The sequence below is a fragment of the Microtus pennsylvanicus genome, chromosome 19 (assembly GCF_037038515.1).
Source record: "Microtus pennsylvanicus isolate mMicPen1 chromosome 19, mMicPen1.hap1, whole genome shotgun sequence".
Classification (NCBI taxonomy): Eukaryota; Metazoa; Chordata; class Mammalia; order Rodentia; family Cricetidae; genus Microtus; species Microtus pennsylvanicus.
This window is the reverse complement of record NC_134597.1, coordinates 34,403,652-34,431,090: the sequence shown is the minus strand read 5'-3', so window position 1 is coordinate 34,431,090 and position 27,439 is coordinate 34,403,652. Positions and strand designations below refer to the sequence as shown.

The following is a 27,439-nucleotide window of genomic DNA, read 5'->3' as shown; positions in this document are numbered from 1 at the left end:
GAAGGGAGGTGATGGTATCATAAAGTCATTTTCTTTTTAACTTTTTGAAGAACTTTTTTTGTACACTGGCTAGACCAACTTACATTTCTACCAAAGCTGCTGATAGTCCCCCTGGGTTCCTGCACCTGCAGTAACACTTGTTACAGTTAATTATTTCATACTAAAATATGTAGGATGATACCTGATTATAATATTTTATTTAAACCTGAATGTATTGCTAGTGCTCAGCATTTTCTCCAGTACCTGTTGGCTATACGTGTCTCTGTGTGGCTGTCCTCTCTGAAGAAAACATCTATTGAGACAGTTTTCCTAGTTTAAAGTCACACTGTATATTCACTTGCTGTCAGTTTTAAGAGTATTTTTTATATATTCACATTGACTTTTTTGTCAAATACGTAATTTGCACCATTTTATCCTACTCTGTAGGTTGCCTTTGCAAACTATCAATGTTTCCTTTTTCCATACAGATGTCGAGGTTTATGTAGGGCCTATCACTGACTTTGTCTATAAAGATCAATGTCAAAGAATATTTTCCCTTTTGTTTTCCTAGGAGACTTGTGCTCATTGCTTAGCTTGAAGTCTAGCTCACATTTCACAATAGTGAAGATGTGAAGATACCTAGACATCCATGAGGAGATGGCGAGAAAAGAAATGGCAGAACATGTACACCACAGAGCCCTCAGTGAGAACATGGAAATACAGCATGTGACCTTGCATGAGCCTAAGACACAAATAAGTGAGGGAAGCTAGACACAAAGAGAAGCACTCAGCCGCCACATTTATATGTACAGTTTTAAAAAAGCAGTGCATGGAAATGCAGTTGTCGAGGGGCAAGGGAGTACAGAAGTTGTTCAATGGGAGAGACATTGAGTTCTAAGAGCATATTCTAGGGAGATAATGTACAGTATGACTGACAATGGATGTCTTCACTGTTGATCATATTGATGGTACTCAGTAAACAATGAATATGTTGAAGACCTCAAATACATTCAATCTTTGTCAATTCATTATTTTTACATAAAACTAAGATATTTAAAACTGTATCTTGAAAATGACAAAATTATGAACAATCTATACAAGTCTAAGCCATTGCTTTGCTTTTTCCTTACTGCTATAACCCTGCAAAGATCTTTCCAGATGTTTTCCCTAGGTGTTCCCTGGGTATCTATTTCCTAAGCTATGGCCACAGCATCATTTCTGTACAGCGACTCATTTGTAGTACAGTGCAGCTTGAAGCACAGATGCCAGGAATGTGTGTGCTCATTGCCTCATACTGGCATGAGTATGACTCTCACATCAGCAACGTTTATTCTCCAGGGTTTGGGAGTCATCTATACTTCACGTCAGATGAATAAAGCACCAATTATAGAACTCTGTCCCTTGAGAGTCTGTTAATAAAAGTGAGAGCCTAGGCAACAGGAGCATTGAGGGGGGTGGAGGTAAACTTGTTCTCCCTACATTTGGGGTTCATCTCTCATGGCCTCTGACTGGTACAAAGAGAAGCCAATGTTTTCTCTGGGAGGATGCTCTAAGATGCCAGGCGATATTTCAGGCACAGCCAAATGTCCAGCAGGGTGAAGGGGCAGGGTCAGACACTCTGTCCTCCCATGGCCACGCCCTCTCACAGCACTCACCCTTTGACTGCCCATCATCCCAGAACAGCTCTCCTCTTGCTTCTTTGTTTTCATCCAGGGCAACGAGAAGTCCAAGAGGGTTCTTCCGGCTGTGGGGAACAAGATTTACACAAGGCACTAGTTTTTATGGCTCAATGTATTTTGACAAATATTTGCACCAAATTTCAACTGAGAACGAAATGAGTCAGTCACAAATGACTCCTTTGCTTTAGGGGCAGAAGGAGAAGTGTGTATCTTATAAATTATTATAAGATAAAGTGCTTTAAACATCTATAAAAAGTGCAAGCATTTAACCCTTGCAACTTTTGAACTGCTGTTGTAGTTACCATTAAAACTGCAATTCTAGTCACAATGTAGGTTTTTAGAGAGGAAAAAATTTTAGACAATGGTGCTACAACCCAGGGCATTTTAGATATCCTACTCCAGGAAAAGAATCTCAGTGATTTGAATTAACTTACAAACTATATGTGCCAATGATTAGAAAACTGAAGGTAAATGGACTTTAACTGAAGGTAAAGCACTTACTTGCCTAGCTAGTGTGTTCCACACCTTGGTCCTTAGGGCAAGTGTAATAGAAACTCAAGGTCAACTGACTGTGCTGGGGCAACAGCATCATTGGGGCATGGAAAGTCAGCTCTGCTCTTAACACATTGAAAAAGATAGAGGTGAATGAGGACTACTGAGAACTCAAGAGCAATGGCAATGGGTTTTTGATCCTACTGCACGTACTGGCTTTGTGGGAGCCTAGGCAGTTTGGATGCTCACCTTACTAGACCTGGATGGAGGTGGGTGGTCCTTGGACTTCCCACAGGACAGGGAACCCTGATTGCTCTTTGGGCTGACAAGGGAGGGGGACTTGATTGGGGGAGGGGGAGGAAAATGGGAGGTGGTGGCGGGGAAGAGACAGAAATCTTTAATAAATAAATAAATTAAAAAAAAAGAAAAAGATAGAGGTGATCAAAGTCAACTTGGAATCACATTTTGATAGACTATGGGCATCCTATTCTTAAAGGGGTTCAGACGTTGAGTTAGAAAGCAACATAATTTTAATATTTGAAGCAGAAATTTGTTATCAGTCTACAAAGTGACCCAAAACTGGAGTTATTTGATCGAGGGGAAGAGAGGAGGGAAAACGGTAGTTAGATTTAGTCACGCTTTCATCAAAGTCTATAAGTTGAAATACTAAGAAAGTGAGGGAGGTTCAAGGCAGGTTTTAAGCCCCGTGAAAAATCCCTGTCTATTGGGGCTAAATGTTGAAGCCTATGAGGATGGCAACAAGTAACTCTTCTGTAGAGATAGAATTATAACTGTATAAACAAAGATGAGAAAAAGTCAGTAATTAGGGAAGAGTGGGAGAGACTTGAGCTTGTGTTGTTAAAGTCCAGGGATTAATTAAAAAGGAAGAAAACTGCTCAATTATTGATAAGAAACAGGAAACTGGGTTTGTAGGAGCATAGTGAATGGAACCCAAATCTAGATCAGATACAGTGTGAAGCAAGAACAGACAGCTATGGATAGGTCACCGGGCCAAGTCAGGTAGGGAGAGTACCGAGCGAGATTGCTCAGAATTGGATTTTCTCAAGTCATGAGACTTACAATGTGAACATGTCTGTAGCCCGGGGAAAGTCAGGGATGCTGACTACCCCAACTGTCAATTTACCCTCAAAACTAAGGTGAGGAAGGAGACCAGGAGGAAAGTCTTTCCAAGTCCAGCAAGGGTCTGTTCTCTGTCAAGAGAACTTAGGGTAGAGATTGCAGCAACCCCAAGAACAGAGTATAGAGACCCCTGACAACAATGCACACAGAGACCAAGTAGCCCCTCTCCACGCTGTGCCTGTTGTGTCAGCATCTTGGGGTCAACAGAAGCCTGCTGGAGGAAGTGGACAAAATACCAAACATAAAGAATGTAAGCTCAATTAAATGGCTTTTGGCCTTAAGGCTGATACTAGAGAAATCGGTGACTCTCATGACAACAGAATGAGTTCAGAGATGTGTAAACCAGAGCCACACACCTTAAGTGCGTGTTCAGGGCAGGCTGTTGCCAAGGCAGGATGTAGCCTCCACGGATGTGAAGATTGATGTGCTCAAGAGGGGCTGGTAAGGTCCTCCACTCTCCTGTTGAATTGATAGCTTCACCCTGGTCCAAAGGAGGAGAAATGACGAGTGGATGCACACATTCCTCCCTGAGCAGCACATCCCACCCGCATCCCTAAACCTGCTGTCAGGTCATCGCCATTCATCGCACACCCGCTCTCATACCGTGTTCATTCACCTGTATGAAGTCTGGTTGGGCCTCTCTAGGTTTCCAGGAGAGTCCCTGGCCTGGGTAGGATCACATAAAAATCCCAAATACCCTCACCCTACAACCTGCTGCTAAGACACAGAGTACTTGGAGATGACACTGGACAATATCTGCATTTATTTATTGTTGACTACAGATGTGTTGTTCTTCCTCCCACCCTGCCAAGCTCCTAACACCTTTGATATATGTTTCATTGCAATGATCAATATGAGCAGACTCATTTACATATCTTGAACTGAGATTCTGTCTTACATTTAATACCTTCGCTGGCTTCCTGTGAACGATGTGCACTCATCTGAGTCATAACCTACAATTCTTCCACATTTTCCCAACCACAGCAGGGCTTCATATTGCACTTTTTTACATTGTTTCTTTTATCAGAAATAGATTTTTTTCATACAATATATCCTGATTAAGGTTTCTTATCTCTCTACTCTTTCCCGTTCCTCCCTACCTCCCCTCCTAACTAGATCTACCCCTTTTCTATCCTTAGGGGAAAAAGTCATCTAAAAAATAATAATATAATATGATGGGATAAAGCAAAAACAAGCAAACTGGAATAAGACAAAACACACAAAAGGAAGAGTTCAAGAAAAGGTGCAAGAAACAGTTCTAGATGGAAGAGTAACACTCTTTCACACACTCAGGAATTCCATAAGAACACAAAAACCAGAAGCCATAATATATACTCTAAATCTGTATGGTAATAAATATATATATACACACATGTACAAACAAACAAACATACATACATACATACATACATACATATATAAGTAAAAATGAAAAATTAAAATGAAAAAACTGGTATGACATTGAGAGACACAGAACCTTCAGATATGCTGTGGAGTTTGTTTTCTGTTGGCTATCTACTGCATAGAAGAATGCAATCTGCTCTTAAGAGTAATTTGTTTTCCCAGTGGGTCTCCCTTGAAGAAAACGAATTTTTCATTTGAAAATGGCTGTCAATTGAAGATAACTTCTGAGTTAGGAATGAGGGCATGTGTTTGCTGCTCCTTTCACCTCTAATGTATGTCTGACAATGAAAATACTATTAACAATTAGGTTAGAACCTTCTTTTCTGTGATGTTATCCTATAGAATGTGTGTGTATGTGTTGTATATACATGTTCGTATGTGTGCATACTCATACATGGCTGTATACCAACCTTCCTAATGCTGTGACTCTTTAATATAATTCATCATTTGTGGTGGCCCTCAACTATAAAATTATTTTTATTACTACTACATAACTATAATTTAGCTACTTTTGTGAATCATAACATAAATATCTGTTATACAGGATATCCGATACGTGATCCTATGAAAGGGTCATTTGACCCCAAGGGGATCACTACCCACAAGTTGAGAACCACTGCTGTGTATGAATGTGTACATGCACATTAGTGTGGGTGTGTTTGAGTGCATGTGTCTCTGTGTGAGTTTGTATGCATATGTCTTCATATGTGGATATGGTTGTATATAAACATGTACATGCACGTTAGTGTCTGTCTCTGTATGTGTATGCATGTGCACACACAAGCACACACACACACACACACACACACACACACACACACACACGCGCGCGCACATACATCGGCCAGATCGCTCTCATCATCATTCTCTCCACCTTGTTTATTTGTTTCCTTATTTTTAGACAAGGTCTGTCACCGAACCTGGAGCTGCTGATTGGCTAGACGGGCTGGATCCTCTTTCTCTGCCTCTCTAGCACTAGAATCACAATTAATTTGATAGCTATACTGACTTTCGGCTTTCTGTTGCTATGTGACTACAAAAGTTCACGTATCTGCTTCCACAGTGCAGCATGTCATTTGGGGCAACTTGGATCCTTGATCCCAGGCCAGAGTCACTCATACTCGGCCTTGAATAAATGACTTCACATTCTTTTGGAGTAAGATCTTTGCTTTTCATCGACAGCACTGTCTCTCACTGTCTTAGCTAATCACAGGGAACAATTCTTTAGCATCTGTGTGAAAACAGCAGACACTTAAATACAGAGGGGAAAGGGTGTCTGTGAGGGCGCGCTCACACAAACACAATCGAACACTACTCCCTTAAGTGCTTCCTGGTGTCCGGAAAAGACCCGTCAATGGCTTCACCCTCAGAAAATGGCCCGTCAACGTTTTCACTGCATGGCTAGTGGTGACATAAGGAGAGGCGCGGTCACAACACACCAGGCACCGGACCTGCATGTCACCTCACAGCACTTCTCTAAAGGAGTGGCTGGGGCTTGTCTGATCGGAACAGGAAGTGAGAATGCAGCTGTCAAGGATCGAGTGACCCCTGCTAGAGCACAGCAGGCGATTTCCAGTGTCTGAGTCTGTCATACCCAGAGACTTTGAACCCTAATGCCGCCGGGTTGTATGAATATTTAGGGAACTTACCGTATAGTAGTCATACCAGAGGGCTGTGGGGAAATACGCGCTGATGCTTCGAACATTCTGAAATTAAACACAGACCAGCTGTGGGCATTTGGAGACAGAGTAGGCAGCCTACAATGTACCCTTGCCTAAAAGAACAGAGCTGGACTTGGGATACGTGTGCCTCAACTTCCTAAGGTTACCAAGGATGAGAACCCCTGCTTTCTTCCCGAGTTTCCAAGGGTGTAAACTGCCTAAGAAAAACCAGTACCTTCACTAAGGCCCTTTGGGAAACAAGACTTCAAAGAAATGACAAACTCCTGCTTGAAACCTTACCAACCCTTTCTCTAAAGACCCAAGGTTAGATATAGAGAAGAAAAAAAAATTTTGCGGTTCAAAAAAATTTGAAGATGATTTAATTAGCTTCTGTGTTTAGTTAAGTGTTCATCTAGGGACAAAGACATACACACACATACAGAAGGAAGCAAAGACCTAGCTAGCTACCAGCTGCCACAAAGTGACACATACTGCTGCAAGCACTTTGAACATTTCAGTTAAGAATAACTATAAAGAGGCTATAAAGAATCTCTATACTACTTCCCACACCTGACCCTATACATTTCATTTTAACCAATGAAAAAATCATATGTTCAGGGGTGGGGTGGGATGGGGGTAAGGGGAAATGGGGAGAGAAAAGTGAGAAAGGGAGGATGAGGGGAGCTTGGGGGAATGGGATGGTTAGGATAAAGGAAGGTTGGATAGGGGAGCAGGGAAGCATATATCCTAATTAAGGGAGCCATCTTAGAGTTGGCAAGAGATTTGACTCTAGAGGGGCTCACAGGTGCCCAGGGTGATATCCCCAGCTAGTACCTTGGGCAACTGAGGAGAGGGAACCTGAAATGGCCCTATCCTATAGCCATACCACCATAGAACCTTCATCTGGCAATGGATGGAGATAGAGACAGAGACCCACATTGGAGCACCAGACTGAGCTCCCAAGGTCCCAATGAGGAGCAGAAGGAGGGAGGACATGAGCAAGGAAGTCAGGACCACAAGGGGTGCACCCACCCACTGAGACAGTGGGGCTGATCTATTGGGAGCTCACCAAGGCCAGCTGGACTGGGACTGAAAAAGCATGGGATAACCGGACTCTCTGAACATGGCGGACAATGAGGGCTAATGAGAAGCCAAAAAGGACAATGGCACTGGGTTTAATACTACTGCATGTACTGGCTGTGTGGGAGCTTAGTGTGTTTGGATGCTCACCTTCCTAGACCTGGATGGAGGGGAGAGGACCTTGGACTTCCCACATGGCAGGGAACCCTGACTGCTCTTTGGACTGGAGAGGGAGGGGGAAAGAAGTGGGGGGAGGGGGAGAAGAGTGGGGGGAGGAGGAGGGAAATGGGAGGCGGGGAGGAGGCAGAAATTTTTTCAATAAAAAAATCAAATAAACTATAAAGCTATTTTTGCCTTGACATTTCTGTGAACTAGAATTACTGGGATAATATAAAGGAGGATTTGGGTGTAGAAAACCCAGGACACAGAATCTTATGCTGAAGGACCATAAGAGATGAATGTAGAATAAGAAACCCTGTCTCCAGATCTGCCTCACATCAGACTCCCTTCTCCATATTCCCTCAATCTACCAATTGGGACCCTCCAATTCTCTGAGGTCTCCATACTTACGGGCTCCAGCACAGGGCTGACCAGGAAGGCTGGACCCAGGAGGAACTGTCTGTCTATATTCCAGGTCTTACTGTCTGACACAAACCTACAAAGGGAATTGAAGGTGTCACGATCAGATACAAAGAGGGTTTGGGCTTACTGCCCTGAAGAAATGATTGAGTTAAGACCCATATTAGAGCTCCTATGTGTCCTCTGTCCCCTGCACTCTCTGCACAAGATGATGGGGATTAAACTCCCCACACATTCCTATATGTCATGCTTCCAAAACTGTCCAGAAATGTGCTTGTGGACAAAGCATTTTTATCATCACACATTTCAATTTTAAGAGCTTTTTGCTCTTAAAATCTTTACTGAAATGCTCATGGAGGTGACCTGAAACAAATGATGGTGTAGAAATATATAAAAAACTAAAAATAAGGAGGTGACATGAACAAAAATAATGCTTTGGAGTGTTGGGTCTTTTCTATTTTTTTTTAATTAAGTAGGAGAATTTTCATTCAAGACTTGTGGCAAGCAGAACAGGAAAGAACTGATAATGCATGTTCCCTACCACGACAGTATTCCCACCTTACAGGTTAAATGCATTTCCCACCATTCATCAGAAATCCACCTCAACACTCACTCGTGGAGAAGAGGCCGCACAACCGTGCTGCCCTCCGTGTGGGCCTTGTACATCAAGGTGTAGAGATAAGGCAACAGGGTGTATCTGGTCTCTAGCACACTTCTGGAAATGTCCTCAAAGGTTGAATTCCAGGCAACAGGGTCTTGTCTCTAAAGCAGCAGAAGAAAAGTGTTCAAAGTCCACCAGAGACAACTAAATAATACAAGGTCACTTAAGGCCTATTTGAACTGCATATTATATATCTAAGACAGAATAAACTATAGAAAATGATGAATAGGACTCCTAGAATATTCTTAATTAACTGGTAAATATCAGCAAAATTATAACAGAAAAATATCATAAGCCAATCTTCATGAAATATAGTATAAAATAGTCCCTAAAGAAAAAGTCATCAAAATAATATTGAAGACTACAGTTTACAGGACAAGGAGCAATGACGCAGAAGACGTCCCAGGGAACACAGGCAGAAGAATTGCTCTCAACAGCCGAGGGAGCATTTCCAGTGACATAACAGAGGTGAGGAAGCTGACATCCCACCTTGGTCCCAATGGTGTTGTGGTTCCTGGAGAAGGGGTAAAAGGCACCCAGCTGCATCCAGCGAATGCACATCTCATACTCAGCATCTTGAAAGAACCCACAGATGTCTGCTCCGGTCTGAAACAACAAGGAGCAAAGTCAGCACTTGGTGCTTTCTGAGGGATGCTGCCATCTTCCTAGGGAGGAGGAGCATGCAAGAGCACTTACATAGGAGATGCCAAAGAGACTGAACTCCATCATGCCTGCAAGGAGAGATGCAGCAGGGTCAGGACAGGCATCATTCTCTGCCTTCTAAGCCCCCTACACCAAAGGTCCTACTCACTCCCCAGTCCACCCACAGCCAGCAGAGGGCACAACCCACACACCAATGATGGATTTCCCCAGCTGGTCCCAGGCAGCAGTGTTGTCTCCCAGCCAGTGTCCTGCCCATTGTCCAGAAGTGGGGAATGTGGAGCGGGTGATGACGATCCCTCTCTGTCCTGTCACCTCCTGCACAGCTCTGGTTGGGGAAACAAGGGGGAAGATTAAAGGCAGGACAGGGAAAGGAAGTCAACAGGTGTTCTTCCCCAGAGCCCTTGCTCTTAGGACATCATGACAAATCTCTCTTGAATGACTTGAAGAAATATAGAAATGACCCTTTAGAGGAGGTCCAGGTGGTTAACATGGATAATGGGGGTGGGAAAACCTTTACACAGCTGTTTTCAAGTATCTCTCTATGTGATGATTCATTGGTTTGTTCCCAAACAGTGAAGAGTCACAGAATCTGGCTGTTTATTTACCCAGACACTCTGTATTTGAAGATTATTTTTCTTTTATCTCACATAGTGAGCAGACCTAGCTACTTCAAGAAAATACCAACTTAGTGCCCATCATGAGTAGTCAAAAAAAAACAGCTAAAAAGATGACTCATTTTCAGTGTAAAGGAGCGAGGTTTGCAGCCATCAATTATCCGTTTCCTTTTGCAACTAATGGTATCACAGTACTAGAAACACTGCAGAAAAACTAGGGTGCCTGTGGGTATGCTCAAGAGGACTACTGATTTCCTCACAAGGTTGGCTCCATGATTCTGGAGAGGTTGGTTAACAAATAAAAACTGTTACATGGTTATTAAAATTACATTATATCTACCCCTGGGGATGGGAAAATAAATGCAAAAGTAGAGAAGCTCCAACACCCATCACAAAAGTAGTACCAACTGGAGAAAGCAGAGGATCACTCACTCGTAGGTGGGTCTGGTCTGGGACCACCCGTACAGGTTGTGCACATCATAGTGCCGCACCCGGGAGCCATCTGGAAGGATGTGCTCGCTCTCCATGCACAGGGTCTTGCTGCTCAGGCCCCTGTCCCTGGCTTCCAAATCTGAGAAAAATAATGAAACTTCAGTGAAGATAAGCCTTGACCCTAATTCTTGACTTCTTTTTAGAAGATACTAACACTAAAGACCTCTGCCTGGATCCCACTCCTTTTTCCCATGAACATAAGAACAAGCAACTTCTCTGAGTAGCAAAGTCACTGAAGGCATTTTCAACTTCACTAAAGCAAATAGAAGTGGGAGAAGAGATACCGGTTTCCAAGTACTCACTATGGGGCAGGTTCTTGTACAAGTTTCCTCAAGAGATTTACTTTTATTTATTTGTGTGTGTGTGTGTGTGTGTGTGTGTGTGTGTGTGAGTGTGTGTGTGTGTGTGTGTGTGTGTGTGTGTGTGTGTGTGTGAGAGAGAGAGAGAGAGAGAGAGAGAGAGAGAGAGAGAGAGAGAGAGACTGCTTGCAGCAACCAGAAAAACAGAAGAAGGTATCCAGTACTCTAGAGTTGGAGTTACCAGTGGTTTTGAGTCTCCTGTCGTGAGTTCTCTGTTAGGATAGCAATCACTCTTAACTGCTGATTCACGCTTCCAGTCCCAAAGCCTTTTAATACAGAAGTTATTTCATATCCTTCTTACCATATTTCTGTGAATGGACAGTGTTGTATGCCTGTTATACTTTAGAACACATTGATTTTGTAATATGTCTGGAAGGTGACAAATCTCAGAAAGGGCACAATACATGGAACTAAGCTACAAACGTGCATGACTCTAAAGTCTACCAGCTCTATGAAAAGGGGAATCCACTTCACCATACGTGTTGGAGGAAAAAGAAATTCTGTAAGTCATCACACCACAGAGACATTATCACAGCTGAGTGATATCTGGATAAATTCAAAAAATGTTCCCAGTTAGATAATATGATGTACTTTTCACATAGACCCTATTTAGCCACAATAATGGTGAGGAGGTGTCTTTGATGGTCAGGAAAACCCCAGGATGCTAAGCTCATCTTTCTTCCATCCACTGCACATCAAGTGAAGAGATCCCACAGTCCTTACGTGGCATGTAGGGAGGGCGGTTCAGAGTAGTATCCTTGCAGCCAGAAAGAACTGCCCCATTCACAAAGCTGGAAGGTTCATTCATATCCTACAAATAGTGAGAATATGGATTGTTTTTAAAGACACTTAAGTTCCATCAATTAGGAACAAAGAAGTGGTCAACATTCACTATCTAGCATCCCTAAAGATGCTGCACAGAGGGGAAGCAAAAAACACTGGGAAAGCACAAGCTAGAAATAACAAATAACCGGAACATGACTGGCTATATTATTTCATTTTTTCCATTAGGACAAGCAATGCTTTAAGTAACTCCCACTAATTGTGGTGGAGGTTTTGCAGCAGGAAAACAGACAGGTTCCCATGCACTATGTTGAGGACAATTCTAAGTTTGATTGGATGATTGGTCCTTTGCTAGGTCTGAAACCTTTTTCTGAAAATGATTATCACCTTGCCCAGTGTTATGGGTTCACATGCTAAAAGCAGCACATATACACACAAGCACACCCATATTCAGGCATACACAGACAAATGCATACACACTTACAATCCACAGGCCATCAAACTGCAAGCTCTTTCCTGGATTATCTGTGTTTGAATGGAGTTCTTGAATCTCTTTCTTCCACCACTCGGCAGTTGAATTACGGAAAAAGTCTGGGAATGCCACATATGCTCGGTATAACTGTCAAATTAAAATATAATCAATGTATCATAAATGAATATATCATACAGGAAGCAGGCATGTACTAAAAACTGTATGAATTCTTATATCTCCACAGTTGTGCAGTGATGGTTTGAACAGAACCTATATAATAAAACAAACTTATCTTTTTAGAAAAATATTTAAGAATAAAGATAAAAATCATAAATAATATACCTTCCCAGAATTTGGAAACCAGCTACATTGTATGAAATGGACTGCTCAGGTGGATCATGGGCTTTATATGATTAAAACTTAAATTGAAAACTCTGTGCTTGTGTCCAGAATGATACTTAGTTGATAAATTCTTGCATCTAATAGGGTTTCTAGATCTCAACTGTCCCTTACAAACCACATATAAGCCAGCTTCATCATCAGTTCTCCCATCCCACATTTCCTGTACGCTAGGACTTCCTGACAGCACACACTGGTACAATTCCAGTCCCTCATTATGACCATTGTTAAGGAAGAGTTAAAGGTCCAGCAAACTGAAGACCAAAAGCAGCTACCTCCCAACAGTGTACACACTGCTCACAGGTTTATCAGAAAACTCAGAGAAATAAACAGGCAGACTCGGTGCTTTGGATAAACATCTTAGGAAGAGGAGGGTCTGATGCTTCTTCTGCTAGTAGTGTCAATGAATTTATTCATGCAAGACACAGAAGCAAATGAAGAAGAGAAGAACATAGGGCAGAAACCTAGGCTACTTGGTCCCATTAGATGGAAAGCCTGTTCTCAGAAGAGAGCAAATTAAGAATACGAGACTACAACTGAATGGAAAAGGAAAGTCGAGAGGCCCAGTGCAGGATGGAAGAAGGGTGGTGCCAGAGTATCGTGTGGACATGGAGCAGCCTGTGTGTGAACACAAACATACATAGAGAAAAGGATCCCATAACTGAGGACAAAGGCTGAAAACTGTCAGGACCAGCATACAGTTCTGAGTTCATAGCCCTCAGGAACTGACCACATTAAATTGCCATTGTGACATAGGAAACTATGGGCAGGAAAATTGAACACATTGAATCTTAAACCCTATGGTCAAGAATGCCAGCCTCACAACTTGAAGTAAAACATAGCTAACCATAAAATAATGGGTCTCAGACTGACAGGAGGAACATGGCTCCTACGTGGTTCTTTCTCACATGTCTCTGTCCTCTGTGTAGACACATCTAATGTCCTAGACATGGCTGCCTCTACCTGGAAACCCTGACCACATCCAGCATCCACAGAGTGCCTTTTACCTCCACCTGAAGGTCCCAGTCTAGAGAGTCGTTCACTTCAACACCAGGGTAATCAGGCCAGACCTATGAGAGGAGAGACTTAACAGACATGTCCTGAACAAATGTTTATACAATTAATTTCTTAGAAAACCATAAGCCAAGGCTCTAGGGCTAATAGTTGCCCGAGAGAATTTTCCTAAAGGAAAATAGATTCAGCAGATATTAACTGAAAACACAAAATGTATAAATTAAAAATGTAAGAAAACCACATCTTTGGAAACGACACATAACAGGCCCCGAAATCAACATTTCCACAGACTTCTAACAGTGGCTCTAGCCCTATGTGAGTCTGGCTGGATCAACACAGAGCTCATACCTTTCCCCAGACAATGTCTCCATCATTGGGATATCTGATGAAGACGTTCTTCTCTATACCCCGTTCAAAGGCAGGGTAGGGCTGTGTCTCATTGCCAGAAATGGCTGGGTCCTGAAATCAGAGCAAAAGGCAGGTGGAAAACCAAGACAGAAGATGATTTTAAAAAAAAAGACAGGATAGAAAATGGAAATTCCCAGTTGGAATTTCACTATAGAGTTTCTGTGACTGCCATGAAATACACTTACAGAAACTGACTTCTGTTTCTCTCCAAGAACTGGAAAGGACAGACATTCTAAGCAATTTCCACACAGTCCTATCCATTGTCCCAAGCACAGCACATACATTCACAATGAACTAACCAGAATGAGGATGACCCGCATCCCATCATTCTTCATGCGATTGATCAGGTCTGGAAACCCAGAGAACTTGGGGCTGATGGTGAAGTCCAGCTGCCTCTCCATGTAGTCGATGTCTGAGTACTGCACATCCTGGGAGGACACAGGAAAGAGTGGTTGCTGGCTGGAGAGCTCAGGCTCCAGCAGTTCCTGCAGCTTGTGCCCAGCTAGTCCACCCCTATGTATGCCACACTGTAGCTTTGTACATTGGGATATTCACTGATGTTTTTATTTACTTCAGAAACAAACAAAAAAATTCATCTCGACATCAACAAAAGTATGAGTACCAATGCCTGTCTGTATAGGCTGTTGTAAAAATAAATAAATAAAAACACTATAGGAAAATGTGCTTTGACTTTCTCTATTAATGTGTCCTGAAATCAGTGATGATTTTACACAGAAAACAATGTCAAACATCCAGTCTTAATATATTATAAATCATAGTTTTACTATAAAATATTCATATCAAAACAGTGCTCACTATAGAGGACCAGTGTTGGAGGTGATCAAATACTGTGCTCTCATTGAGATTCTCTATTACAACAGTGCTTCTGAACCTTCCTAATGTTGGGATACTTTAAGACAGTTCTTTACGATGTGTGAGCCACAATCATAAAATTATTTATATTGCTATTTCATAACTGTACTTCTGCTACTGTCATGGATTATAATGCAAATATCAGTGTTTTCTAATGGTCTCAGACAATCCCTGTGGAAGGGCCCTTTGGCTCCAAAAGTTGGAAAACACTGTGTTACACCGTGCTTTGCATTAATGAAACACATAACAATATGTTCTTGACAAACACAAAGGCTCACAAAATAATTTCTGATTCAAAAATTAAAAATAAAAATAAGAAACAGTTTAAAATAAAGCCCTGTAAAGATGGAAAATAAAAAAAATAATAATTTCTGATTATCAGACCTCTGGTTTTGAAGTGAATGTGGCTGTTTTGTTATGTGATTCCACTCCAATCTCAATACAAGCTCCTAGCATGAAGCCAGTGAGAGGTCAGAATCAGGGAGCATTGTGCTGTGCTGGACCAAACTAAGCAATCCTCACGAAGGATGGGCTCGTTGAGTTTGTGCTAAGTTTCCTTAACTAAGCAAAACTAGTTTTGGAGTGGTGTTTTATTAACATATCAGTAAGAACAGCATAATTAACTACCTTAAAGTCAGTCAAGAAGCAAAGGAAAGCCTGGTACAGGAGACAGTACCTATGAACCAGTTTCTCTTTGTTAGTCTAAGCCACCATTGTTTTGAGGACAGAGGTCTCCCCAGAATAACTATGGATGGTTTAGGCTCAGTGTGATATGACATGAAAAAGCACACTGTGTCATTAAAAAAACACTTAAATCTGACAAACAAATCCTCAGCAGATGTACGTACATAGGGGATCCGCTTAGCCACCATCTCATCATACAGGTTGGCGATCTCAGCATCATTCTCATATCCATAGCGACACAGCTGGAATCCCAGGGACCAGTAAGGTACCATCACAGGCCGACCAATCAACTAGAAAACAGACAGAGAGTATTGGAAAGTTAGAGGAGAAGCTGGATGGAAGCTGGATATGAAGTCAGAATATTTTAACCAAATGATACACCAAATTCAAACGCAGAGAGTAACTGTAAGGGTGTGTGGGGCTCCGGGGACACACTACAGAAAGCCTGCAGCTTCCCAGAGCACACTTTTCAGGAATTCTAGAAACCTGATGTTATTCATATTACTAGACATATAATTTAGAATCTAAAAATACACAACAAAGAGGGAAATAGCTAATGTAAGAATACAGTCTCTAGCTCTTGCTGATTGTGAACTTGGGCAGTTGTGTGACATTTCTGTGTTTGTTCTTTTACCTGCAAATCAGAGCTAATATTGGGAGGTTTTTAATGTGAATTTGACTGAGAAACTTAGTATGTGTGACACTTTCTTCATGTATTAAGTAATATATGCAATAGATATTTCATACATGTTTGTTGATGTTGTCACCAACACTGTTATCATTCCCTGTGACCATGACTCCCACCGCCAGTACCGCAGGTACAGATATTGTCTCTATCACCACACTGTAACCACTGTGACAATGTCGTGATGTAATATCCTTCATCATGATAACTCCCACTGCCATCATAATCATAAGCACCCTTACCAATAGCACTAATACCAGGACATCATCATATCAACCACCACCATCACTGTCAGGACCTGACTCTCTCAGCTCCCAATATCAACTCCAGTGCTGTCACTTTCGTCATCAATTCATGCCTTGTTTTCCCCTGTAACATTATCACCATAATGGCCACCATCCTCAAAATCACATTTACCAATAGTGCTACCACTATATTCAATACCCTCCCTCCCCACAACATCAAGATCACTACCACAGTAGCTCTCCACCACACTAGATCCACCAGTAGTTACCAAAAATACTGTGCTATATTGCCACAACTGGAGAAAACATAATTTAAATACTTATAGAATTATATGCATTCTCCAATATTTCATATTATAACTTGTCCTGAAAGAAATCACAAAATTCAGGAACCAAATGACAGTTACATTGTATATTCTAGGCAATCCTACATAGTAGGACTGGAATACATTATGAGTGTATGTACACACACAGATACAAACAGAAATACAAACACATATATTTCATAAATGCATTCCTTCCTACCTCTGTGTATTGCTGAGTGACAAGCTCTGGAGTTGGGCCCAAGAACACAAAGAAGTCCAGAATGCCCCCTGTGGTTCTGTATGTAAGGGCAGGCAGGGGCTGGAATGTCACATCTGAAAACACACAAAAAAAGACATCATGCTGAAATCATTCATATTAACCCTGGCATCCTGACCTTCTCTCTCTTCAGCTGTAACAAACTAAAGTAGATATTCTGGAGTATGTGCCGAAAGAATTGAAGAAGTTAAATGAAAGCTCTCACTAGCTGCATTACAAATAAAAGTTGCATAAATTATATATAATTAAAATACATACAAAGGGTCAATAAAAGGAAAAAACAATCCAAAAGACTATAAATTTTTCACTAAATAAAGCAATTCAAAAATTGTCAGCATACAATAAGGGACACAGGTTCATCCTACCCATGGCATTGCTGTTCAGCAGGAGGACTCCATAGGCTTTGCCGTCCTCCTCTAGCCCCATGTAGTAAGGGTGGACACCATAGGAATTCATCTTGTACTGAGAGATACAGGGAAAGAGAGGTTAGGGGACTGTGTCCTTTGGAAAGAAACTCAACAGAAACTTGATTGTTACTTTGTGTCAAGCTTCCTCTGTTAAGAACAGGAGTAGAAAGTAGAGCTTAAAAATGTGCACATCTGCCTAGCAGTAGAAGGTAGTAATCATATGGAGTCTGCAAAAAAGAGACACATGACACACAGCGTTGATGGAAAGGACAGAACCCAGACCCAAACACCCTGTCCTTACCCCCGGGGGCTGATCCCTGGAAAACATGCCCCACGTGTGCCAGTTCAAGTCTATCTTGAAAGTTGGGTGCTCGGTTTCCCCAAAGCCATAGATGTATGTGGAGGGCAGGCGGGTGGAGATGCGGATGAACATGTCATTGAAGGTGAAGCCAAGGAGCCCAGAGTCCCAGCTGCAGAAGGAGAAGAGACATTTGCAAAAAAAAAAAAAAATCAGCTTCTAGTGGTTTACAGCAGCTTCCTTTGTGAGAACGACAGGGCCCTCCATTGCACAAACCATCCCTACTGGAGTCTCTCTCAAACAAAACAAGTAAGTTAGTGGTTAAACAGTCACCATGGCTAAGGCCCAAGTCTCCATCAGTTCTTTTGCTCTGTATCTTTGCTTCCCTTTACTGCTGTCCACAGTCCCAGATCCAGTGACTTTTTGCACCTTACCACTCCAAACTCACTGTGCCTTCTGCTCCTGACCCCTGATGCCCACTTCCTCCATGTATCCAGGGCTGTGATATGAGCACCTCACACCAGCTCACACCCCTGCCCACATGCACACTCATCTGTCCTGAGAGCATCTGAGGACCCTGCAGGGCTCTTCCTGTTCTAAATCCCATCTCCCGTCCCTGCTTTGTCTCCCACAGCCATCCTAGCTGTTACCTCAGGGGAATCTCTATTGTAAACGATAAATTCCCTCCAGCTCATGACTTAATTTCATTCTTTCACAGATGTTCCTTTTTCCAGAACTTTTGCAGGACCTCTCCTTATATTGGTTCCATTTCCAAAATCACCTCTTTCTCAGAGACACAAACTCAGATGTTGGTATCTAAGTTTAAAAATAATCTGATTTCCCTAATTTTTGAGCATAGCACTTATTACTATATCAAGTTTCTCTTGGTAGTATAATTTAACTTTGTTTAATGGAAGAAATAGTACATCTGTCTATGACCACAGCACCATATGGGAACCTAATTCAAAGAAAGAATTAAGTAAGTACTTGCTCAATAATTCCTATGAACCTGCAACTGCCTTAGTATCACTCTCAGAGTATTAAATATTTCCTCTATGAACAAAAAGCACTTCCTCATGAGGTGGCTAGAGGAGCTATCCCCCATATTCGCAGGTATTTCTGTACTTGGTCCTCATTTGGGCACTATTTGGGGACTACTGGGAGCTGTGGCTTTCATACAGGAAGTATGTCACTGGGGACAGGCTTTGAAGTTCACAACCTCACACAATTCCTAGTTTTCTTTCTGTTTCCTGTTTGTAGTTCAACATGTGGTCTTCCACCTGTTCCTGCTGCCCTGCCTGCTGCCTGCTGCCTGCATCCACTTCACCATCATGGACTTGAAGTCTCTGATGCCATCAAGGTAAATAAACTCATTAATAAGTTGTCTTGGCAATGGCTTTTTATCACATCTAGGTAACTAGTACATCATGGATGTGAACGTGGGCAGGCTGATGCTTTGAGCCAAGTGTCATCAGGACAATGGGCCTGGTGAGCAATGTTTAGGAAAGCAGGAACCCTGAGTCAGACCAGGACCCACTCACATTACAGTGCCTGTACTCTTCCTGCGAATTTCAATCCCAAATGGATTCTCTTTAATGGAGACGTCATAGAGACGGCCATCATTGGTGCTTTCTGGAACAGCAGGGATGTTCAGAGGCACTGGAACTTCATACCGTTTGTTGTTGGGATCAAAGATCTAGGCCAGAGGAAATCATTTTATGTAAATACAAAAATATGGCAAATACACTATGATGTTTTCCTAGCAAGCTGGCAGAAATCATGATTAACAACATTGCACAATTAACAATATAATTGCAAATCTAAGAATATTATTCAAAATAACTCATTAGTTAAATTTTAAATGTTAAATTTTCCACCTCACAAAATATTAGAGACTTGAAACACCAGATATCATATGTATACTGAATTGATCAATCCATATCATGTAAATATGTCAAAACATGACACCAATAGTACAAATATTCATGGTCAGCTGTCGGTTCAATAGAGCACTGTAGACAAGAATTGTATTCTAGAAATAAATACCGCAGCATACTCAGCATGTTTGACAGAGTCTAGAGGCTGTTTGCTCTTATTTTACCTCACAATGCAGGATTTAACCAACATAGCAGAGAGCAAGGTGCTGGCAAATAGGTTGATCTGGGTTAGGTCCCAGTATTATGTGTTCTAGAAAATTCATTCGTCCATTTCAACACTGCTTTTAACAAAAAAAAAATTGCCTTCTGAAATTGGTATGTTATTTCCAAGCACATGTTCTGTGTGTGGATGTGTGAGTATAGGGAGACCTGACAATTTTGAAATTGGGGAAAAACATCGAAGTTTCTCTGATTAAAAATATCCCTGTTGAAAATAAAATAAAGCTAAATAAATTTAGGATCCACATACTACTGCTGATCCAATAGTAAATAGTGGGGACAGCATCTGAACAAGCCAAGGTTAGTGTCACGAAAGTTCAGGAATTCATGGGAACTAGGAAAGAAGAATTCAGCACTCCTGAGGGATGCGAGCTGACATGACCTCGGCAGAAAGGCTTTGCTATTGCAGGGAAGGAACAGCGAGATGGTTTCATAGAAGAAATACAGGCTGAATCTTTAAAGTTAAGCAGCAAAAAACCCCAGCACAAACTGAGAGCAAGTGATTCTGGTAAGGAAACAACACAGACCAAGACCTAGAGTGTAAAGTGGTACAGAAACACATGTGTATGGGGGAGAGAACCACCATACAGCTTCATGGTTAGTGAGTGTGAGCTGAGGCTGCACACCCGACCAGTTCCACTTTGGTGAGGACACAGAAAACAACATCACAGCAGAAGCTGGAGAACTCAAGTCCAGACTGAGCTCAGACTCTAAGAGTGGTCTAGGCGAAGCCAGTCTGCCCTGATCACTGCCTTGTGTTCTTCCTGCACCATGAGTGCTCACTGGAGAGCAGCCTCCCTGTGGGATCCCAATACCACCATGGTGGAGACAAACCCTTGTTTCGGGGCAGCTCCCAGTTTAATCAGAAAACAACAAAGAGGATAGCTAGTTCACCCCCAGTCCCTTTGCTTAATTAAACCATGGAAGGAAAAGAAATCACTTCCATGAGAATTTCAAAGATGTCTCCGATTATTTTGTTCAAAATCATACCCCTCTCTTAATCCTCATCAATCCCAAATCTGGTCCATTTCCCATCTTCCATTACCATCACCCATCACACACACACATCTGCAAGCCACCAACATGGCAGTCATTCCTCAGGCCTATTCCCCGTGTAGCTTATATGAATGACCAAGACAATCTCAAGGTCTGAAACACACCCTCTGTTGCCCTTCTCCCATCTGACCCCTACACCAAACTCATCCATCTGTAACTGCTCAGCCTTCCTAGGAGTCTCCTTTGAGCTCCATATTTTGTTCTCTCAAACAGTTTATTTATACACACTGACATTCACATATTCAAAGTTAGAAGTTCCACTACCCTGCAAGTCATCTAGTTACTCTCTTTATTAGAATGTTGCTCCATAGTATTTTACTAAAAAAAACCTTAAAACTCTTTTTTTTCTGTTTTTTTGAACGTTGTGACACATGATTGCAAAGGGCAATGGACCTGGAAAGGCCCCGCCCACACCTGACTGCACACACTGCGCTTACCTTAAACTGCAGCATGTCATTCTTGTGGTAGATCACTTGCACTTTTAGTGGATTCACGGGGGTAGAGGGGAAGGCATTGATAGAACGAGAAGCCTTCAGGGAGATGTCAGCTGTGGCCTCATTTGAGCCATGCTGAACATTGCTGACTGAGTACAGCTCTTCTGCAAAGTAGCAATAAGGGACCCCAGAAGAGCTGGATTCCTGGAAAGAAAGTCAATATCCTAAGTCAGCAGGGATCTGGAGTTACAAAATAGACTATTAAGTCAATTTATACAGAAAAAGCTATTATATCATTCACTCGTGCCTATAAGAAAGTAAGCATGGATTTAAGTTCCAGGTCTCCAAGACCACAGGAAGACCTCATCTTCTGCATTACACTCCTCAATCTAAATAAGGTTCATTAGGAGCTTTTTATTACCATAGATTTTAATAAATCTGGGGGGGGTACACTCTTGTGCTGATGATATTATAGTTTGTATTCCAAGGGTATCTACTGTCCATGACAAGGGTATCTACTGTCCATGAACGTCCTCAGCACACTCACCTCCCAGATGCAGCCACGGGCAATGCAGTTGGCCTCAGAAGCACCTTGCTCATCTGGATAGCAGTCTATCTTCTCCTGGTCTCTCCTGATGTCCCACTCCACTATATATGCTTCTCCCAGCTCAAGACGGATATCTGTGATGGTGGCAACCTGAAGGAAAGCAAATTCATCCTCAGGACAAAGGTCTTTCAGATCTGAACCTCTTTATTTTTTTTAACAGAAATTAAGTATAACACTTATTCTTAATCTATCTTTAGGCCTTGCTTTTCACAATTAAAGAGCACACTACCGTTGGCAAGTGTACAGCTGTATGTATTGGTAAGAGATAGCGGCAAAAGGAAAATACCAGTATTCTATCAAAATCGTCTCTATTACACTGTAGAAAGAGGTAGGAAAAAACCCTGCCATGATCACACTTTTTATTTTATTCCTTCTCTGGTCCACATAACCCCTGGTCAAAAAGGGTTTCTCCTCTACTTTCCAAATTAAGCTATTTTTGTTTTTCATCACCTCCCCATATCATGACCTGTTTGGTGTGGAATGCTTAGGAAATGGGGCAATATGAATCATGTGCCTTGGGCTGTAGTAGGTTTTTATTTTTCAGGAATCTTCTACAAGTTTTCCCAATTATCTTGGTCTAAGATTTTTTTATATTTATTTTTATTTATTTTTTTTATTGAGAATTGGTCTAAGATTTATCAGCTAAGTGTGAGAATGGGGAATAGTACATATCCTTACATAAACTTTCATTTACAACACACAGTCTCATCATGTCCCGAGGCCAGAAACCCACATTTGAAGTTACACATACTGCATTTGCTTTCAACCGCTGCGCTCCATTCTAATTTTTCCTGTTCTTCTTTTATTTGAAGTTTCTTACACAGCACCTGCATGACTAATGCATTCACGTATCTGGAGTCACCGTCCTTTTCTTAGTGTCCTTCCAGTGAATACTGCCCTGTCTTTCCTGTCCCGCCAATCCCCACCCTCTACTCCAGCCTCCAATAAGGCCTTGACTGAAGGATCACTACCAAGACATTAGAGAATTAAATATGACTTCCTTAACTGGGTCCCTGAGATCCTCTCAAATATGACAAGTTTTCTCTGACTCAAAATTCTCTGCTTCCAAGTGCGAATGAGACCTTAGCCAGGCGTGGAATTAAACCTGATTATGCAAAGCTTCTGAACCCTTTGACTGGCCTGTCAAGAATAATTCAACTTGGAGAGCATCACCATACAAACACTTTCTAGGAAAACAAGGCCCTCTCTGAACACATTACCAGCTATCTTCTTTGTATAAAATGTGCACTTATTTCTTGGTCTTTCAGGTTCAAATAATACATTCTACCTATTATTATCTGAAAGTTTAATGACTTTGGCATATTTATGGCCAGAAGAGTAAATTTGAGTTCATTAGCTGGGCCAAAGTTACTTTCTGACTAGAAGGTCCGGTCCCTTCAGCTTTATCCCTGCTTTCCTCTTTTACCATCTCTCTTTTCTTTACTTGCTTTGTTTTTCTTTCTCACCTCTCTTAAGATAAGGCTATTGAGACTGTATCCAAGCAGCCTCTACCAGTCACTAGACAAAACAGAACTTCTGACCAAGTTCAACCTCTGAATCAATTCCAACTAGTTTTCAATTTTAAACTTTTAATTGCAGAAAGATAAAGAAAAACTCCAATCTGTTTGCCATCTCAGACTTCTTGTCATGTAAAGCTAATGAATCCAGCCTTATTTTACATGTATGGGTGTTTTGTTTGCATACATGATGTGTGTGATGTACCCACAGAGGCCAGAAGTATCATTGGATTCCCTGGAACTGGAGTTAAGGGTGTTTGTGAACCAACATGTGTACTGGGAATCACTGGAAGAACCAGTGATATTAAATGCAGAGTCATGTCTCCATCTCCGTGAATCCAAAAAGCTAGTCTCACCTACTACAGCTCTTCAGATAAAACCAAGGTAAATATTTTACCAACATTGGTTTAGATACCATCTTAATACTTTTGCATATTTTCATGTATGTGAATTGCATCTCTCATCACCCTAGTTCAAACAGTAGAGAAATCTTAACTATCTTATTTTCCATCAAGAACAAAGCTTGTTTTCACATATCCATCACTCACGTGTCTTAAACTTATCCATAGACACAATCAAACACTTGATTCCTTATATGTAACTTTGTAATATATGTATCCTCTTTGTATGCTGTCATGACAAAACATCAACTGTCAATAGACCAATTAGCAAGCTCAGTTGACTAAGGAAAGTTTCTGCACAATGCTGAGGAAATATCCTTGTAAGGTCGAATATCCTTGTATCTTCCAGAATACCACTTTCTAGTCACCACCAAAGTTAGTTAATCACACCATCAGCTTTTTCACAAAATATTTCTTACAAATGTATATGTTAGAGTAGATTATGTCTTAATAGAGTTTAACAAATGGATAGAAACATTTAAAAATAAGTAAATAAATAAAAGCAATTTAAATGTTTTAATACAAGACTCCTATCTCAACCTTCACCTTCAAACACAAGCCATCAACTTTCAGATCCCATCCCTCAGACCTTGTTTCCACATCCAGTTAGAGAAAACCAATCACTGAGAGGGAAGAAAGAAGGATGGAAAAACTGGAGCCATGGTGCCTCAAACCATCTACATTTTTACTTCCTCCTCCATACTGCGACATGACCATCAAGACTCAAATGGCTCTGATCCTTCAACAAATCATGTAATCTTAACAAGAAGTGATTCAAGACACCATGGAGGTTCATGAAAGTCACCCTCACAGGATGAATTCTTACCTTCAGGTCTGAATTGTAGGAGATTTTTGGAGACATTTGAATAAGGTCACCATTCTGTTTCACCCTGACATTGTTAATTTCCTCTGTCCCAAAGATTTTAATTTCCTGGAATGCTAAGTTATTGGGATCCTTGTAGTTTGGACTTGAAATTGACACATTCAAACGGTTCTGAAACATATAAAGCATAATGATGAACAAATAATAAACACCTGGATTCTTTAGGTCCTAAAACACCCCATCTTAGACTGTACCCTTGACCTGTTCTAAAAGTATATCAATTTTTTTGCTGGTGCATGCTTATAGGTGTACAAATTTCTTTTTACAATGCCCATAGAGAGAGTGAGGAAATAGACAGATATTTTATAGAATATTCTTTTATATATACAGTGTTCTGTCTACATGTTTACCTGCAGGCCAGATGAGGGCACCAGATCTTATTACAGATGGTTGTAAGACACCATGTGGGTGTTGGGAATTGAACTCAGGACCTCTGGAAGAGCAGTCAGTGCTCTTAACTTTGGAGCTATCTCTCCAGCCCTAGAATATTCTTTTACAACACTAGCTCATTTCTTTATCACTACTGACTCTTTAATAACTAACTGATATAATTAAGTCATAAATAATGGTGCTGATATTGAAATAAATACATTTATATGCACACAGAAGAACATATGCAGTCATCATCATATGAAATTTCACACAATATTCATAAAAATATGCACTCACTTGGGCGACAGAAAATTCACTGAAGAGGTAAATGTTGTTGGCCACAGTATCTGAAAGGAGAAAGAGATGTCAGCCTGGCCTGTGCCCACAGAAGATGAGCTTTACCTCCTCTCCTAAAAACTGACTGCTCTTTCTTCTCATGACTGAAGAACATTACAGTATACCTGTCAATCACAACTTCTTCAGACACTTCGGCTGCTTCCAGATGCTCAATAGTATAGACAAGGCCACAGTGGACAGGAGAGGTCCAGCATCTCTGTGACATACTGTTTTATTTCTTTTGATGGTACAGACTCAGACAGTGGACTTGTGTGCTTGCTATATGGTAGCTTCAACCTGTGAAGGAGTGTCTACACTGGTCTCCATAATGACTATGCAAATTTACTTTATGATTTGTTGTCTATGTTTTTGGTGTCATATTTAAAATCACAATACCAAGCTCAATATTCAAGAAGTTTCCCTCTATATTTTCTCCTAAGACGTTGCTGTTAAATCTGTTGTCTATTTTCTTACAATAGCTAAGATGAAGAAACAACAAACATATCGATTTGAAGATGAATGAATAAAAGAATTAGGGTGCATGTTTACAATGTAGTTTTCTTTACTGTTAAGGAAGAAGAAAGTCCTGCATGGTGACAGCAGACATGAATCTGGTTCATATTCCACTAGGAGAAGCAGGTGAGACAGCTAAAGAGAAGCAATGCATGGTCTCTGTTTGTACTTGGGATAAATAGCTGCACTCACATGAACAGAAGAAGGAACAAGATAATTCATGGTCTGGTAGGAGCATAAATGTGGAAAACCTGTTCAAGGACTATGAGCAACTTTTTGAGAGCCAATGCTGCCATTAGTGGTGATAGAAATATCAGTTAATACTATGGTAAACATTTCACAATGCCTATATGTGTTCATAGCCTGCATGGCCACATACTTGTCCTCTCCTTAATGCTCTAAACATGAAAGCAAGCTTTGTAGTCTTCCCAAAGCAGTCATCTTACGGGAATCTATTTCCCAAATTAGAGTCATGAGAATTCTTAGTACAGTAGAGACAGAAAGGAAGGGAAGGAGGGAGGGAGGGAGGGAGGGAGGGAGGGAGGGAGGGAAGGAAAGAAAAAGGAAGGAAGGAAGGAAAGAAGGAAGGGAAGAAAGGAAGGAATGAAGTAAGGGAGGGAGGGAGGGAGGGAGGAAGGGAGAAATGGAGGGAGGGAGGGAGATATATAAAGAAGACAGTTCCTAAAACACATAAGATGCTCATAAACAAGACTGTGTGTGCTCTCTGCCTCCCTGCCATGGCTATGACTTCCACATCATCAACAGTTTTCCCACAAAGACTCATGGCGAAGATATTTACATATGAATGAATGAAAATGAATTACAGGAACAGTCTTCAAAATGTGTCCTTCAGGTGTCCTTTAACAATGAAGTGAGAGCCTGTTAGACATGAGTAACAAAGGAGAATATTCAGAAAGAGAGAAACAGACAGAGAAAAAGAGAGAGATGCTCTCCTCCTCATTCTTTGGTTCATCTAGCATGGCCTCTGATGAGTACAACCAGAAGTCCATGTTTTCTCTGGCAGAATGCTCTAAGATGACAGGTGAGATCTCATGCACACCTGAATGTCCATCAGGGTGAAGGGACAGAGTCAGACACTCTGTCCTCCCATGGCCACGCCCTCTCACAGCACTCACCCTTTGACTGCCCATCATCCCAGAACAGCTCTCCTCTTGCTTCTTTGTTTTCATCCAGGGCAACGAGAAGGCCAAGAGGGTTCTTCCGGCTGCGGGGAACAGAACCAAAAGGCACAAATCCTTAGTACTCAAAGAATTTTAGAAGATATTGCCACCAATTTTCACATAGGCAAAGGACAGACGGGTAAAGTCATGGGTGACTTCTTCCCTTCAGAGACAGGGGCAAGAATACTAGAAGACACTTTCTCCAGTATCACTGTCACAGGAAAGAAATATCCCAAACCTCAGCAACGTATGTACAAACAGGAAGTCAGGGTTTAAACATCAGCGACAGTGGATGCTGGGGCCATGCTGATCCACAGAATGTAGACTATG

General features: G+C 41.4%; 1 protein-coding gene across 1 annotated transcript in view; it reads right to left on the bottom strand.

Annotated features, from left to right (window-relative positions):
- Mgam (maltase-glucoamylase) overlaps positions 1-27,439 on the bottom strand; it is a 143,647-nt gene that overhangs the window by 24,966 nt on the left and 91,242 nt on the right. The window contains exons 67-90 of the mRNA XM_075953615.1: positions 27,065-27,153; positions 25,377-25,426; positions 24,651-24,818; positions 21,847-21,996; positions 21,303-21,503; positions 19,195-19,349; positions 17,657-17,825; positions 17,314-17,410; positions 16,892-17,004; positions 15,601-15,726; positions 14,179-14,307; positions 13,820-13,930; positions 13,465-13,527; positions 12,071-12,205; positions 11,527-11,614; positions 10,385-10,523; positions 9,530-9,663; positions 9,372-9,406; positions 9,165-9,281; positions 8,628-8,776; positions 8,006-8,090; positions 6,344-6,400; positions 3,647-3,771; positions 1,635-1,723 (exon numbers count right to left, since the gene is read on the bottom strand). Coding sequence (XP_075809730.1) covers positions 1,635-1,723; positions 3,647-3,771; positions 6,344-6,400; positions 8,006-8,090; positions 8,628-8,776; positions 9,165-9,281; positions 9,372-9,406; positions 9,530-9,663; positions 10,385-10,523; positions 11,527-11,614; positions 12,071-12,205; positions 13,465-13,527; positions 13,820-13,930; positions 14,179-14,307; positions 15,601-15,726; positions 16,892-17,004; positions 17,314-17,410; positions 17,657-17,825; positions 19,195-19,349; positions 21,303-21,503; positions 21,847-21,996; positions 24,651-24,818; positions 25,377-25,426; positions 27,065-27,153 — 2,774 coding nt within the window. The remainder of the gene's footprint in view (positions 1-1,634; positions 1,724-3,646; positions 3,772-6,343; positions 6,401-8,005; positions 8,091-8,627; positions 8,777-9,164; positions 9,282-9,371; positions 9,407-9,529; positions 9,664-10,384; positions 10,524-11,526; positions 11,615-12,070; positions 12,206-13,464; positions 13,528-13,819; positions 13,931-14,178; positions 14,308-15,600; positions 15,727-16,891; positions 17,005-17,313; positions 17,411-17,656; positions 17,826-19,194; positions 19,350-21,302; positions 21,504-21,846; positions 21,997-24,650; positions 24,819-25,376; positions 25,427-27,064; positions 27,154-27,439) is intronic.